General features: G+C 42.4%; 1 protein-coding gene across 1 annotated transcript in view; it reads right to left on the bottom strand.

Moving 5' to 3' along the window:
- Positions 1–12,517, bottom strand: part of LOC102376644 (protein sidekick-1-like) — a gene marked incomplete at its 3' end in the record, with an annotated part of 520,442 nt that overhangs the window by 251,057 nt on the left and 256,868 nt on the right. The window contains exon 3 of the mRNA XM_014524891.2: positions 1,608–1,714. Within this exon, the coding sequence (XP_014380377.2) occupies positions 1,608–1,714 (107 nt within the window). The remainder of the gene's footprint in view (positions 1–1,607; positions 1,715–12,517) is intronic.

Genomic DNA, 12,517 nt, shown 5'->3' on the forward strand with positions numbered 1-12,517 from the left:
GCCTGGATAACCTGCCTAATATGGAGCTATTCTAATGCCCAGCTGCTGTCTCCAGGTTGTCTCCCCCTACCCTTTTGTTGCCATTAAAGAACATGACACATGCCTGCTATTGCCTCTTTTTAGGTTGGGAAAATGGAGAGAGAGAATTATCAGGTAGAGACATTTTGTTTCAGCCACAGGGGGCATCATCTTGGGCTAGAAATTAGGCCAACTCCCATCTATTCCCCTAGAGATAATGAAGAAGTCCCTTGGCTACATCCAGTTTACCAGAAGGAAAGTGGACGTTGAATATGGTTCAGAATTAAAAAATATAAATCTGTGACTGGAACTGTAAATTGAATTCTGGAATAAATGTCACATTTGTAAATTAGTGGTCATCAACTAGTGGATCTCGATCCACCGGTAGATCTCAGAACCTCTTACGGTAGATCTTGGAGCGTCTTAGAGTCGATCCGAGGCTGGGGTGGGGGGCTGAGTGCATGCGTGCATGCATGCACGCGCCCCAGCAAAACAGGTCAGTCCATGGGGAGGGGAAGGAAGGGTAGGGGAGCTAGATCGAGGCCCCCGCAGTGAGGGACAGTGCCACAGAGGCAAGAGCAGCGGTAAGTTGAGTGAGGCCCTGGCCAGGTAGGACTTTCCTGCTGGGGAGGCATGGCCCCAAATCATTTTTTTCTCCCTCTGCCTTGATCTGCCCTCCCCTCCCCTCCCCACAGACTTACCTGCTGGACAGGGGGGTAGGGTGGCAGTGCATGGTAGATCTTGGGTTGCTTTTAAATGCCAGAAGTGATCTACTTAAAAAGGTTGGAGACCACTGGTGTAAATTCTGTAGAACAGTGGCTTTCAAACTATGTTCTGCAAACAGCTAGGAAGTAATGGCAGAGCAGACTGGAAGGCGACTCCCCATCAGTCTTTAGGACAGGGGTAGGGATTCTGCGGCAGAAGGAGAAAGGGAGGGTGTGCGTGTGCATGCACATGTGCGAGCGTGCGCCATCTCTTTGCTGGCCACAATCACAAAAGTATTATCAGGTCTCCTGGGTCTCCTCACGGATTTCCACTTTGTTACATGCCAGATGGTCAAAGTTTGTTTCTTAATTAACTCTAACACGCTGAAATCCCAGCTACGAGTGACTTGAATCTGTAAACTCCTTCCATTACCCCCTTCCATACTTTGTGACATTGTTTCTTTCCAGGGGCCTTTTTGCTACAGTACAGCTCCGAAACATTGTCTCTCCCCTCAGACTGCTCTAAGAGGACCCTCGCCTCTCCCAGTCTCATTATATCCACCACAGTTATACATGAGGAAGAAACCAGCCCAATAACTGGCCCTCCATTGGATTTAGAAGGTAAAACATAGGAAACCTCTCCTTAAGTCTCAATATGTGCAGTTCAATATGTGTTTGAACTTCTCTCTCAGATGATTGCAGACAACAAAAAACTTCTTGCGTTATGGTATTTTAAAATATCTCATATATATATATATATATATATATATATAATATGACTCTGAATATAAACTGACAAATTTTTACTATTATTCTGTGGTAACTACATATAAGAAATTAACTGGTTTGCCAATAAATGACACGGTAATGTCTCTTCGCACATACATGCCACTTGGACTTCAGATTTTCTTTGCAAGAGTGCTCCCATCCTGTTTCGCACAACACATTGATAAAACCCAGCATCAGACCTCTGCAAGGCTGGGATAAGGTACCTGTGAGACACAAAGAGAAAGGCAGAGTTATGCAATATCCTGTGTTATGGTTGTCAATGCTACTATCAGTTTCCAAAAGCAAGTCACTCCAAAAGAAAAAGTGGTCCAACTGCTTCTAAATTTTGCATTGTTTTCTCATCCTTTAACACAGAACAAGCTGCTTCACTTACAGCTTGCATCTTTTTCCAATGAACAGGGCTGGAGAAAAATGACTTGTGCTCTCATTTCATCTATGAGCTCAGGCTACATGAGATTCTGTACTATATCCACGAATAAAATATTTGAATTACTTGCCAAAAAACTTTCAGCAATAAGCTCCAAGTATGATGAGACTAATTAGATTCCACATTTTGCCTGGAAATATTGACTTAAATGTTTCCCTCAACTCAATTTACCTTCATCCATAAGGCAAGAAAAATCTAATATTTTGCCCAGAGGTGATGCAATAAAAAAGAAATCTAAATGTTGGCATTGGGGAGGCTTTCTAGCAAAATTAAAACTCTGCCATGGAAAGCATCATTTACTACACTGTCTGACCAGCTTAAGTCATAAGAGTATTAGGAAAGACAAGGTGCATTGTATATTGTATTTTTCTGCCCCTCAGCATACTTTAAAAGTCACTTAGTCTACTAATTGTTCATCTTCTTCATTCAACTATATCCGATTAGTCAACCTGAAAATGAGCTGATAGGCACAGTTTTAATGTGAATAAAACATCTGAGTAATATAGATAATCCTGCATTAAACAAATATTAATCAAAGTACATATTCCCTCCGGTCACCTTCTGGAGATCTTATGGCAGGATTAATGAAACCCTTTATGAAAAGATAAGGGAAAATAATACTGCTGAATTTTAATCTTCCATATTTTATTCCACTCGAAGAAAAGGTTCTACACACACATGCACAAAATAATCCGTGAACAGAATCTGATGGTATGAAAATCAGATGGCATGAGGAGGGTGGGAGAAGTCTCATTTATTTAAATGATAAATGAAGAATCAAGCTACGAGTTATGATAACTGTAGCGTAATTACTACCAAATATACATTAGTGCAGAAGTCAGACACCCCAAGACCAGTGGAATAAAATGAACAAGTGATGGTGAGCAAATAGGATTCCTTCCTTCCATCATTACCTGCCCCCCCCACCCCATGAAGGTGATTAAAACAAAACCATAAACTACCAAATAATCGACACATCGTATTTATAGTTCGTTTTTCTTTATACTTTCCAGTTCTTACACACTTCTTTTATTTCCTTCAAAATTTGGTCCTCTTCTACTTGGCTAATGTTAAGATGTTTCTTTGTTTTAAATTGAGCCAAAATTAAACTGCCTGGTTCTTTGGTATTCATCTGCACTAAGCTGGAAGTGCAGAGGTTCATTTACTGCCAGCCTGATAAAACAGATCCAGGTGATAAGAAGTGCTACTTTGATTTCCCTATCTCAGACTTATTTATGTTTCATCGGGGAAACTCTCTCAACATGTTTATCTGTTGTCCGGGGAAAGGTTTACCAAAGAGAGGCCACCTATCACTGAAATTCCTATGCACCCTTAATGCACTGAAGGGATGGCTTCTTGCTTTGAGTCTACTGTCTAGCCACGTACAAGCAAGACAAACAGATAAACATTTTCAGGCATAGCCAACCTACCATAACAGCTTTGCATCCCCATTTGTGAAAACGGTGCAGATATCTGCTCGCGCTAGGACAGGGGAGGGTAATTATTTTGGGCGGAGGGCCACTTACTGAGTTTAGGCAAGCCATCGAGGACTGCATGACAGGCAGCCAGGGCAGATAAATATTAATTTTCTAAATATTTTACGGGCCCCGCAGGCCGGATAGAATGGCCTGGCGGGCCGCATCTGACCCGTGGGGTGCATTTTGCCCACCCCTGCACCAGAAGCAATTGTGCTGTATCAGGGAGCTTGTATGGGATTTGTAACCTAATATAGCCAGGTTGTAGCCATTTTGGTCTAGAGGCAAAAGTGCAGTTAAGACCTCATCTGCTTTCCAGTCCTATTTATCTACCAAGTATTCCAGAAAGGAACAAAACACGTAAATGCAATAAGCTATAAAGGAGAGTGTTGATTTCCTTTGTTTTTGAAGGATGCTACTCTTCAGTGCACTGTAAGCACAGTTTAAAGAGACCTAGTAAATCTGCTTTTAAAAGGACAGGATGTATCATTTCCTTTGACAGATCCAGTGTTCAAGAAGGTACAAACTTGAAGCATCTAGAGGAAGAGGTCAGTCTAGATATCCCCCTTTCCCATCCCCAATATAGGTTCTAGTCATTAGCACCAAAGATGGATACTGCCATTTCAACCATGGAACCCAACAGTACTGGCTGAAGTGGTTAATGCAGGATTCAAAAAAGATCTAGTCAAACCGGAAAATGTTTAAAATATGAACTCAGACACTTTCAGTTTTCAGTAAATGTTATATTTGGCTTGAATGCTGTGTTGGCCATAATTATTATTGCTAGTTAAATATTTATGAATGCAATAAAATAGTATTACTCCATTTTTCCCAGGCCAACGTGCTTGCTCCGCTCATCTACTTTGTCTGCCTTGCCTTTAGTTTATTCACTATTTGGAACAGGGATTGCCAGTTATTATATGCTGGTATGGCACCCAGCTCCCTTGTGCTCAAATTGTTTGGAAACTGTCAATGCTTTCACAATACATGCTAGAGTAGACGATAATGAAATTATAATTGTTCCCTATACTGCATAGCAAGAAACCCCTGCTCAAAAGCTTACAGTCAGGATGATGGGCTTGACAAGTAAGTGAGGGAGAGATTAAAGAGGGGGCTTACAGAGATGATTACCCTATCACTCAGTTTAGAAATACACACATCATGCTGGTTCAACATGCTTTTTGTTTGTGAGGTTGTGTTGAACAAACACAATCTTTTTGTAGAGAATGCTGTAGCAGAATGCAACTTGAATGAGGCACAGATGGAGGGCTGAAAAAATGTTTTGCAATGGTGATCTGAGAGAAAGAGGCAGCATGGAAGATGACAAAGACTTTTACAGGAGAAGATAAAAGGGGGACCAGGTTGGTTCAACTGGTGGTTCGGCAGTGTTTGGGGAGGGGAAAGAGTGCTAAACAGACTGGGGAAGCAATGCTTTCTGCATTTGTGATGTAGGGCCTTAAAAGCAAGAAAACCAAGTTTTTTAAACTTGCTGCAGGGCACCTTGAGGAGCCAGCAAAGCAACTCTTGAACGCAGGAAGCAGTGCAGGCCTGCCAAATTCTATTGCTCATATCTTGATTTACAAAAATAACTGACCAGAATCCTCCGGAAGGATGTCCTGGAAAGGTTTCCAACTATCAGGAATAGGTCTTACACCCTTTCTCTGCTAGAAACATAAAAAACCCAAAACTAATGCAGACTGGAAGAAGGGAAATGTAGATTCAAATGTTATTTGTAGCAGAGTGAGACCTTAATAGTCCTTAACAGGACAGAAGTCAACTAAACCCCTTCTTCTTTTAGTGCTCCTGAAGATATTCATATATGTAAGTATAAATCAGCCTTCAAAGACGGTCTTCAAATTTAGGTACAAGTCATGGTCATTTGCTCAGAGTCCTATTTTCTTTATTGCCATGTCAAGACCTCATTATAGAAAACCTTCTCAAAGAGAATTGAATACAGACAGCAGTGCCTCAAACAATAAAGAATCTTCTAGCAGTAGAAATATGTTGGAGCCAGGTGAAGAAAAAGGCAAATGTATGTAATTCACTCTTCCTCATCTCCAAGAAAACTTGGAAGGATAACAGGAAGTTCTACCGGGTAGTGAAAGCATGCGTTGTCTGGGTGTTGATGCACATCCCATTAGCAACCTAGTTTTGCCACTTTACAACATCAGTAGTCTTAGAGCATTCCCAACCTGACCCATCGACCATAATAGCCTCTGCCTACTATAACTACCTCTTCATACAAAACAAAGCCATGTATCTTATCATTCGTTCTCAGAGTTCACCAAAAACCTAACAGAATTAAAAGAAACTCAAATATGTCGTGGTAGTGTTGGCGATTTTGCAGTGGTGATAGTCCAGGAAAAATGTAAGAGGCAAGGATTTGGATGCATGGTATCTTTTATCAGACCAGCTGTATAGTTGGGAGGGACAGAGTCGAGATTTGGGGTACCAGGCAACCAGGTCTGAGGCAGGGTGAAGCGGTCCAAGAAAATATATCACCCACAAAAATCCCTGCCTTGCAATAAATGAAAAATATTTTTATCCAGACACACACAAATAACATAGCCATTACCTAGATATCTTGACATTTCAGAAAACAGCATGTACCTTAACATGAGACGGGAAAAAAACACCTTGTACTTAAGCATCAACATAAACACCATTTGAATCTAAAAGTTCCATTTAATTGGCCAAGTACGGCAAAGAAATTTAAGCCAAGGTGCTCTAAACTGGTGTAAGCCTTTGTCATACTGACATGCAAATTACTGCAATATAAATTTAAATTTATGGTGAACTAAATGATAAATGCTAGTTTTCAATGTCACCACTGACAAGGATTTTGTTTGAATTTTCCTAAACTGGTAACTGCAAAACTAAAATTACTGAAAATAAAGTCCCTGATTCTGCAAAAACTTAAGGAGAAATTTATATTCATTCTCAGGACGAGTCCCATTTACTAAAATGATACTATCTCATATACTTAAGGTTAAGAGTGTGTAAGTGTTTGCAGCACCTAGAAGGTAGAACTGTTAAATTTCTCTCCTAATGGTATAAAATCTTTGTAGTGTCAAAACAAAATTGCATCAGTATTAACAATTAAAGTTATTCAGGCCCCTGGCAGACGTTACACTTAAAATGTGATTAATCAGTTAATCACATCTTAAGTAACCCAGCCAAACATTCATGCAATGAATGGCACAATAAAACAGGGAATAAGAAAGAATGTCATTACACAAAATATGTGTAATAACTAGAATGCCACGCTGGCTGAAAATACAGCACAGACTATTTGCTTATCCGTCTTGTATTCAAGGCTGTGTTGTTTTTGCAATAAGGTTGTTAATGAGACTGATTTTTTTTTTTAAAGGTAACATCTAAAATTCTGCCCCAAACAAGGAAAGTAATTAAAAAAAAATAAAACATCTTCTTAAGTGATTTAAGGCTACTGAATGGGAATAATAGAAAGAATTAACAGCATGTACATTTTTCAAAATAAATGCATATTTTTTAAATTTGTCAAAAATTTAAACAACCCTGATTAAAATCCAAAAAACGGAATTTAAGTATGACTTTCACCCAGCCAATTCTGCCTTTTATGTTACAGGAGAAAGAGAGAGAAAAACCATTCTTCTTTAAAAATCAGGAGGTGAAAGTTTTCTGTGGACTAAATATATATTCATACCAATAGTGAAAACCATTTTATTTTTTAGTATGATCAAGAAATGATTTTGCCTTCATTCTGCATGCACTCTAACTAACAAGACAGAGGACATTTCCAGTGTCCAAATGCCAGGGGGGCACTTAGGCAGACAAGGTTCCTTGGGTGAATTTGATATCTTTTATTAGACCAACCCAAATGGAAGCTTCTATGGATCTGTGCGAGTAATTTAGAAAAATGGACAGTTTATTTGCTTTGAAAGTACAGCCAAGTAGAGACTAGCAGTCTAGAAAGTTTCCATTGCAAGATGGATAGTGCCATGTACCAAAAAAATCTATAGTACAAGTCTCTGGTTCAAGAATATGAAGGTTTACTTGGCTAGACTGATTAAGATTCCTTGGCATTCAAGGTCAAACACTTGACCAAAGTTCCCAGCAGAGCTGCAAGCGGAAGTTGAGTTTAAACCTTCACCTGTTGGTTTTTTCCTAACTCCCATTTTTAATATAATATCTAAGTTAAAAGTCGGCCTATTAGGGAAAGCCTCTTAATAACTCTATTCACAAAGGGTGCCTGTACATGAGCTGGGAGGCTGCTTCGATAGTATAATTACAGTATGTTGGAGCAGACTCAATTAATCGAGTCTGCTGGAGCATGGTAATTACCACGCTCCAGCTAGCCGCTGCGTCTTGTGTATCAGCCTCCCTGCGCTTCAAAATGCTGGCGGGGGCACTTTAACTAAAGGTTATTTGACGAGCTGATATACGAGATGCTCCAAGAGCTGCTCTAATTAAAGGGCCCCCACCCACTCCTGGAGCACGTGTAAAAATGCCCAAAGATAGTGTTACAAGGCAACAAGTTAAAAACAAGATAGCTTTACAAAAAAAGTTACTGGGGTCAATATTATCTATTCAGACTATGTAGAGAGTACATTATGCACATCCTATTCAAGATATTTTGATATAAAGTGAATGTAAACTATCCTGCAGGATCCCAACAATAAATACTTAAAATACAATAATAAATAATAATAAATAATTAAAAACTATACTTATAAAAAAACTGTGCAGCTGTTAAGTGGATACATTGCCATCAGGCTGTTTCTTTTAAGCTAAATAGGATTCAACCTCCAAGATCACCAAATAAGGGACAGGGCAGCTACTGAGGGTCTGAGGTTTCTAGTTCTTTTTAACGAGCATTAACATGAATGAACAGATAAAGAAAGAAAGAAAGAAAAAGCATCAGCATGAAGTCAGATACCGTTGAGGAAGACTAATACTCACTATCCAACATTCTTCCTTCAACCGGATAATATTGACTTGTTTTTCATTGTGACGTGTCTATCTCAGGCCACAAAGAAGTTATGAGGTTTGTCTATAAATATTTAAGACAAGCTAGTGTATGCAAAGTCACTCCAAAAACCATGCTGTGCATATATAATTAGCATCTTTGTATAACGAAAAGCTTTCTCCCCTGGATAATGCCAGGTATTCATTCAGGGTCACCAGTGTCAAGGCAATCCTGTGCAAAGATTCCAGTTCATTCTTTATTCACCGAGTGTGTTATAAGCAGCACTGGAATATTTTAAACACGTTACAATGTAGTCTTTACTTGAACCAAAATATATGAATAACATCAGTTACAGCTAATTTCTGATCAATGATTCAGTTTGCAGCTGTTCCCAGGTACCTAAAAAAATTCATTTATTTGAACAGGAGTTTACCTAAAGGAAGTCTAATACCTGTTATATCGATTTCAAAGTTTAAAACCTGCAGCCAAAATCTTTAGATCTATGTGTGTTCTGACTGGTGTTATATTCATTCTAATGTACGTATGGCACAGAATCCTTTCTGGAAAAATATGTGCGTGCTCAAGGTTTTCAGTGCATACAAGGTCAAAAGCCTTATCTTGGGCTGTGGAGAATGATTCAAAATTAATAACAGCGCTGCAATATTCAAATTAACATTTTATGTAAATGTTATTGTAATTATTATTAGCTAATATTTTCCCAGCTTTGAGAGCTGATATCATTGTAGCAGGTATGTACTTTAATTAAATGTGAAAACAAGAACAGTCAAACAAACGCTAAATAAAATAAATATACCTTGCCATCATGACCTGAAGTTCATTTGACTAAATTAAGTACAAAGATAGGAAATCAGGTACTGTATGTGTATAGATATGTTTGCAACACATCCTGAAATGTTATTGTACACAGATCTAAATTTATATTACAGGATGAGTAAATGGTAAAACGATCATTTTGTTATCTGGTGAGTTTATTAGGGATGTGCGCAAATCTGAATACTAATCGCCATGCGAGTCTGAACTTTGTTTCAGTCGCACATCAACCACAATTTTATTCTGATTTCTTTCAGAAGCAGAATGCAGCAGTCTCTCATTCTCCCTGAAATCTCTAAAGCTCGAGTCCTGCTCTTTGCCTTGTCTAATCCCGCAGAGTTCCTGGGTCCTGCTTTCGCAGCTAGGCTTCTCCTCCTCCTAAACACCTCGGTATCCTACAAGTAACAGTGGTTGGTTTTGGATCCTTCAATCAGCTTCCCTGTTGATAATACACTGCAGTAGACTTTACTCCCGTCAATCAAAAGAGCAGCTGACTAAAAGTGATGCACCGGCTCCCAGCTGTGATTAATCATCCTATAAGATGTTTTCTTTTAAAAAGTATTAAAAAAAAAAAACCTCCATTTTTAAAAATGTATAAACACTGTCTATAATGTGTGTACAATTCATTTTAAGATACCAGCCCACCATAATACAAGTAATTTACAATCTTGAATAGATTTGTGAAATACCAGCTGTTAACTTAGAAGTGATCCCACTTCCATCTGGATCACATCAACACTGATACTGAAGGCAGGGCAGAGTGGCACCTTATATATTAACCGAAGGAGGCATAAGTTTTCATAAGCAACAGCTGGCTTTTGTCATTAATATCCTTTGTCACAGCATAGCATCCCTCTGAATTAAACTATAAAGGTGTCACTGTGCCCTTCCTTCTGCCTGATACTAGACTAACATGGCTATCTACCTCTCACTGGGTGCATCTACACGTGCTAATAATGCAAAGCAACAAACTGTAGCATACATCACACCAGTGTTTATTGTTCCCGGGCACCACATTTACACATACATCCAGGAACTCAGCACGTTGAGCCAGGCTGGAGCAGCTCCAGCTGGCAGCTGGTGGGGGGGTCAACCTGCCAGTCCAGGGTTGCTCTGACCCAGCTGAACGTGCTGCGTTGGGGCACGAGGATGCTTCAGTGTGGGGCTAGTTGGCAGGCAGCCTCCACACTGAAGCACCCTTGCACCCCAGCCAGCATCTACACAGACTTAAAACTATGGCAGTATTTATTAGTTTACTGTGACCTAACAGGGGTGCACATGTAGATGCAGAGACTTTACTGCGGAGCTAATTAGGCAGTTCTGCAGTTGCTCATAGATGTTGAGCATCAGGAATATAAATCCCTAAACATAACCTTAGCAACAACCCAACCAAACCATGAACCATCTGCTGAACTTCCAGGTATAATGTTAAGCCCACCCCCACCTCCTTTTCTGCAGCACATTTGGAACTTCCCCAGTTTTGCGAGCTTTGAGAATGGAAGTCAAACAGTAGCAATCCCATAATTTCTTCCTCCTCACTTCCAGAGTTTCTGCACCCCATTTCCTCTCTCCTGCTTGTAAAACAGGGGCAGGCAATTATTTTGGCTGGAGGTCCACTTCACGAGTTTTGGTGAGCTGTCAAGGGCCACATAGGTAGCCCCACCCCTTGACAGTTGCCCCGCCCCCTAGTCGACATCTTGTGGCCGGAATTCCCGCCCCCCTACCCCTACCCTTTGCCACTGGAAGTCCCTCCCTTTGCCCCTGGAAGTACTCCTGCTGGGAGGGGTTAGTAAAGCCTTGGAACTAGAAGTTACACTGTCACATGATATATGTCGGGGTAGGCAATGTTTTTTGGCTGGAGCTCCAAAAAAACCACAATGTCTACCTTGTGAGGTGCTGGGGTGCCAGCATGGCAAAAAAACAAAACTGGAGCAGGGGGTATATGGCAGGATGCACTGTGAATAATCATAAACGTTTCTTTTTTATGGTAAATACCAAGTTTTCTAAAAATTCTAAACTTGGTGACAATAAATAAAACTTCATAGATGGAAGAGAGGAGAGGGAAGAGAGGAGAGGGAAGGGGGGGAAGGGGGAGAAAGGGAAAAGGGAGAGAGGGAGGAGGGAAGAGAAAATAGAGGGAAGAAAGAGAGAGAAGGGAGAAAGAAGAGGGAGGGAAGAGAGAGGGAAGAGGGAGGGCAGGGAGAAAGAAGAGAGGGAAGGAGGGAGGGAGAGGGGCATGGAGAGAAGAAGGCGCAGGGGGAGGCACTGCAGGTAGGCTGGCCTGGCCAGGCCCTTGGGAAGGTGGCAGCTGGAGAGGGTGGGGGTGAGGAGGCAGGAGGGGAGTGGGGGCTGCCTCAGAGCTCCGCAGACTCGGGCCACAGCTGGGCTCCCAGCAGCACCCAAAGTGGAGCCCAGCCTGGCCCATACAGCTCCATGGGATGGGGTGCAACTGCCCTGCCAACAAGAGGATGCTACCTGGCATAGGCAGGATGCTGGGCTTTGAGGGGTCCCGGCTCAACCTCTGTGGACACTGGGCACAGCACAAGTGGGGCAGAGTCCCCCAAGCCACAGTGGCAGGAGCCCCCAGGGCTCTGGGAACAGCTGCGCAAAGCAGTGCGATTACCCCCGCCGGCCTGGCCCGTCCGGTCCCAAGCAGCCACTTCTCCTTGCTAGTACTGACTCAGCCGGGCCTGTTGCATTGCGAACAGCACGGAGGGAAGCAGCGGCTGGGCTGGCTTTGCTGTGTGCTGCTCAGGACGAGCCTGGCCTGGCTGGGTCAGCACCGGTAAGAAGTGGCAGCTGAGCCATGCGCCACTTCCTTCCTCGCTGCTCAGCACAGGCTCAGCCACGGCTTTGCCTCTCTGGTGACAACCCGTCCCAAGCAGTGCGGGGAAGCAGCACGCGGCTCAGCCACCCCTTCTCCTCACCGGTGCTGACCTGGCCGGGCCTATCCCGTCCCTAGAGGCATGCGGCAAAGCCGGCCCAGCCACTGTTTCCCTGCATGCTGCTCGGGATGCGAAAGGCCAGGCCGAGTCAGCACTGGAGAGTAGTGGAGGCTGAGCCGTGTGATGCTTGAGTCCAGCCAGGACAGGCCAGCAGAGGTAAAGAGAAGCCGTGGCTTTGTCATGTGCCTCTCAGGCCTGACCAGGCCAGCAGTGGGGAGGGGAAACCATGGCTGAGCTGGTGCCGAGCAGCACATGGCTCAGTCGCTGCTTCTCCTCACTGGTGCCAACCCAGCCGGGCCTGTCCCTTCCCATCCCAAGTGGCACTCAGCAAAGCCAGCCCAGCTACTGCTTTGCCGCATGCCACTCAGGATGAGATTGGC

This window comes from Alligator sinensis, unplaced genomic scaffold, assembly GCF_000455745.1.
Source record: "Alligator sinensis unplaced genomic scaffold, ASM45574v1 scaffold772_1, whole genome shotgun sequence".
Taxonomy (NCBI): domain Eukaryota; kingdom Metazoa; phylum Chordata; order Crocodylia; family Alligatoridae; genus Alligator; species Alligator sinensis.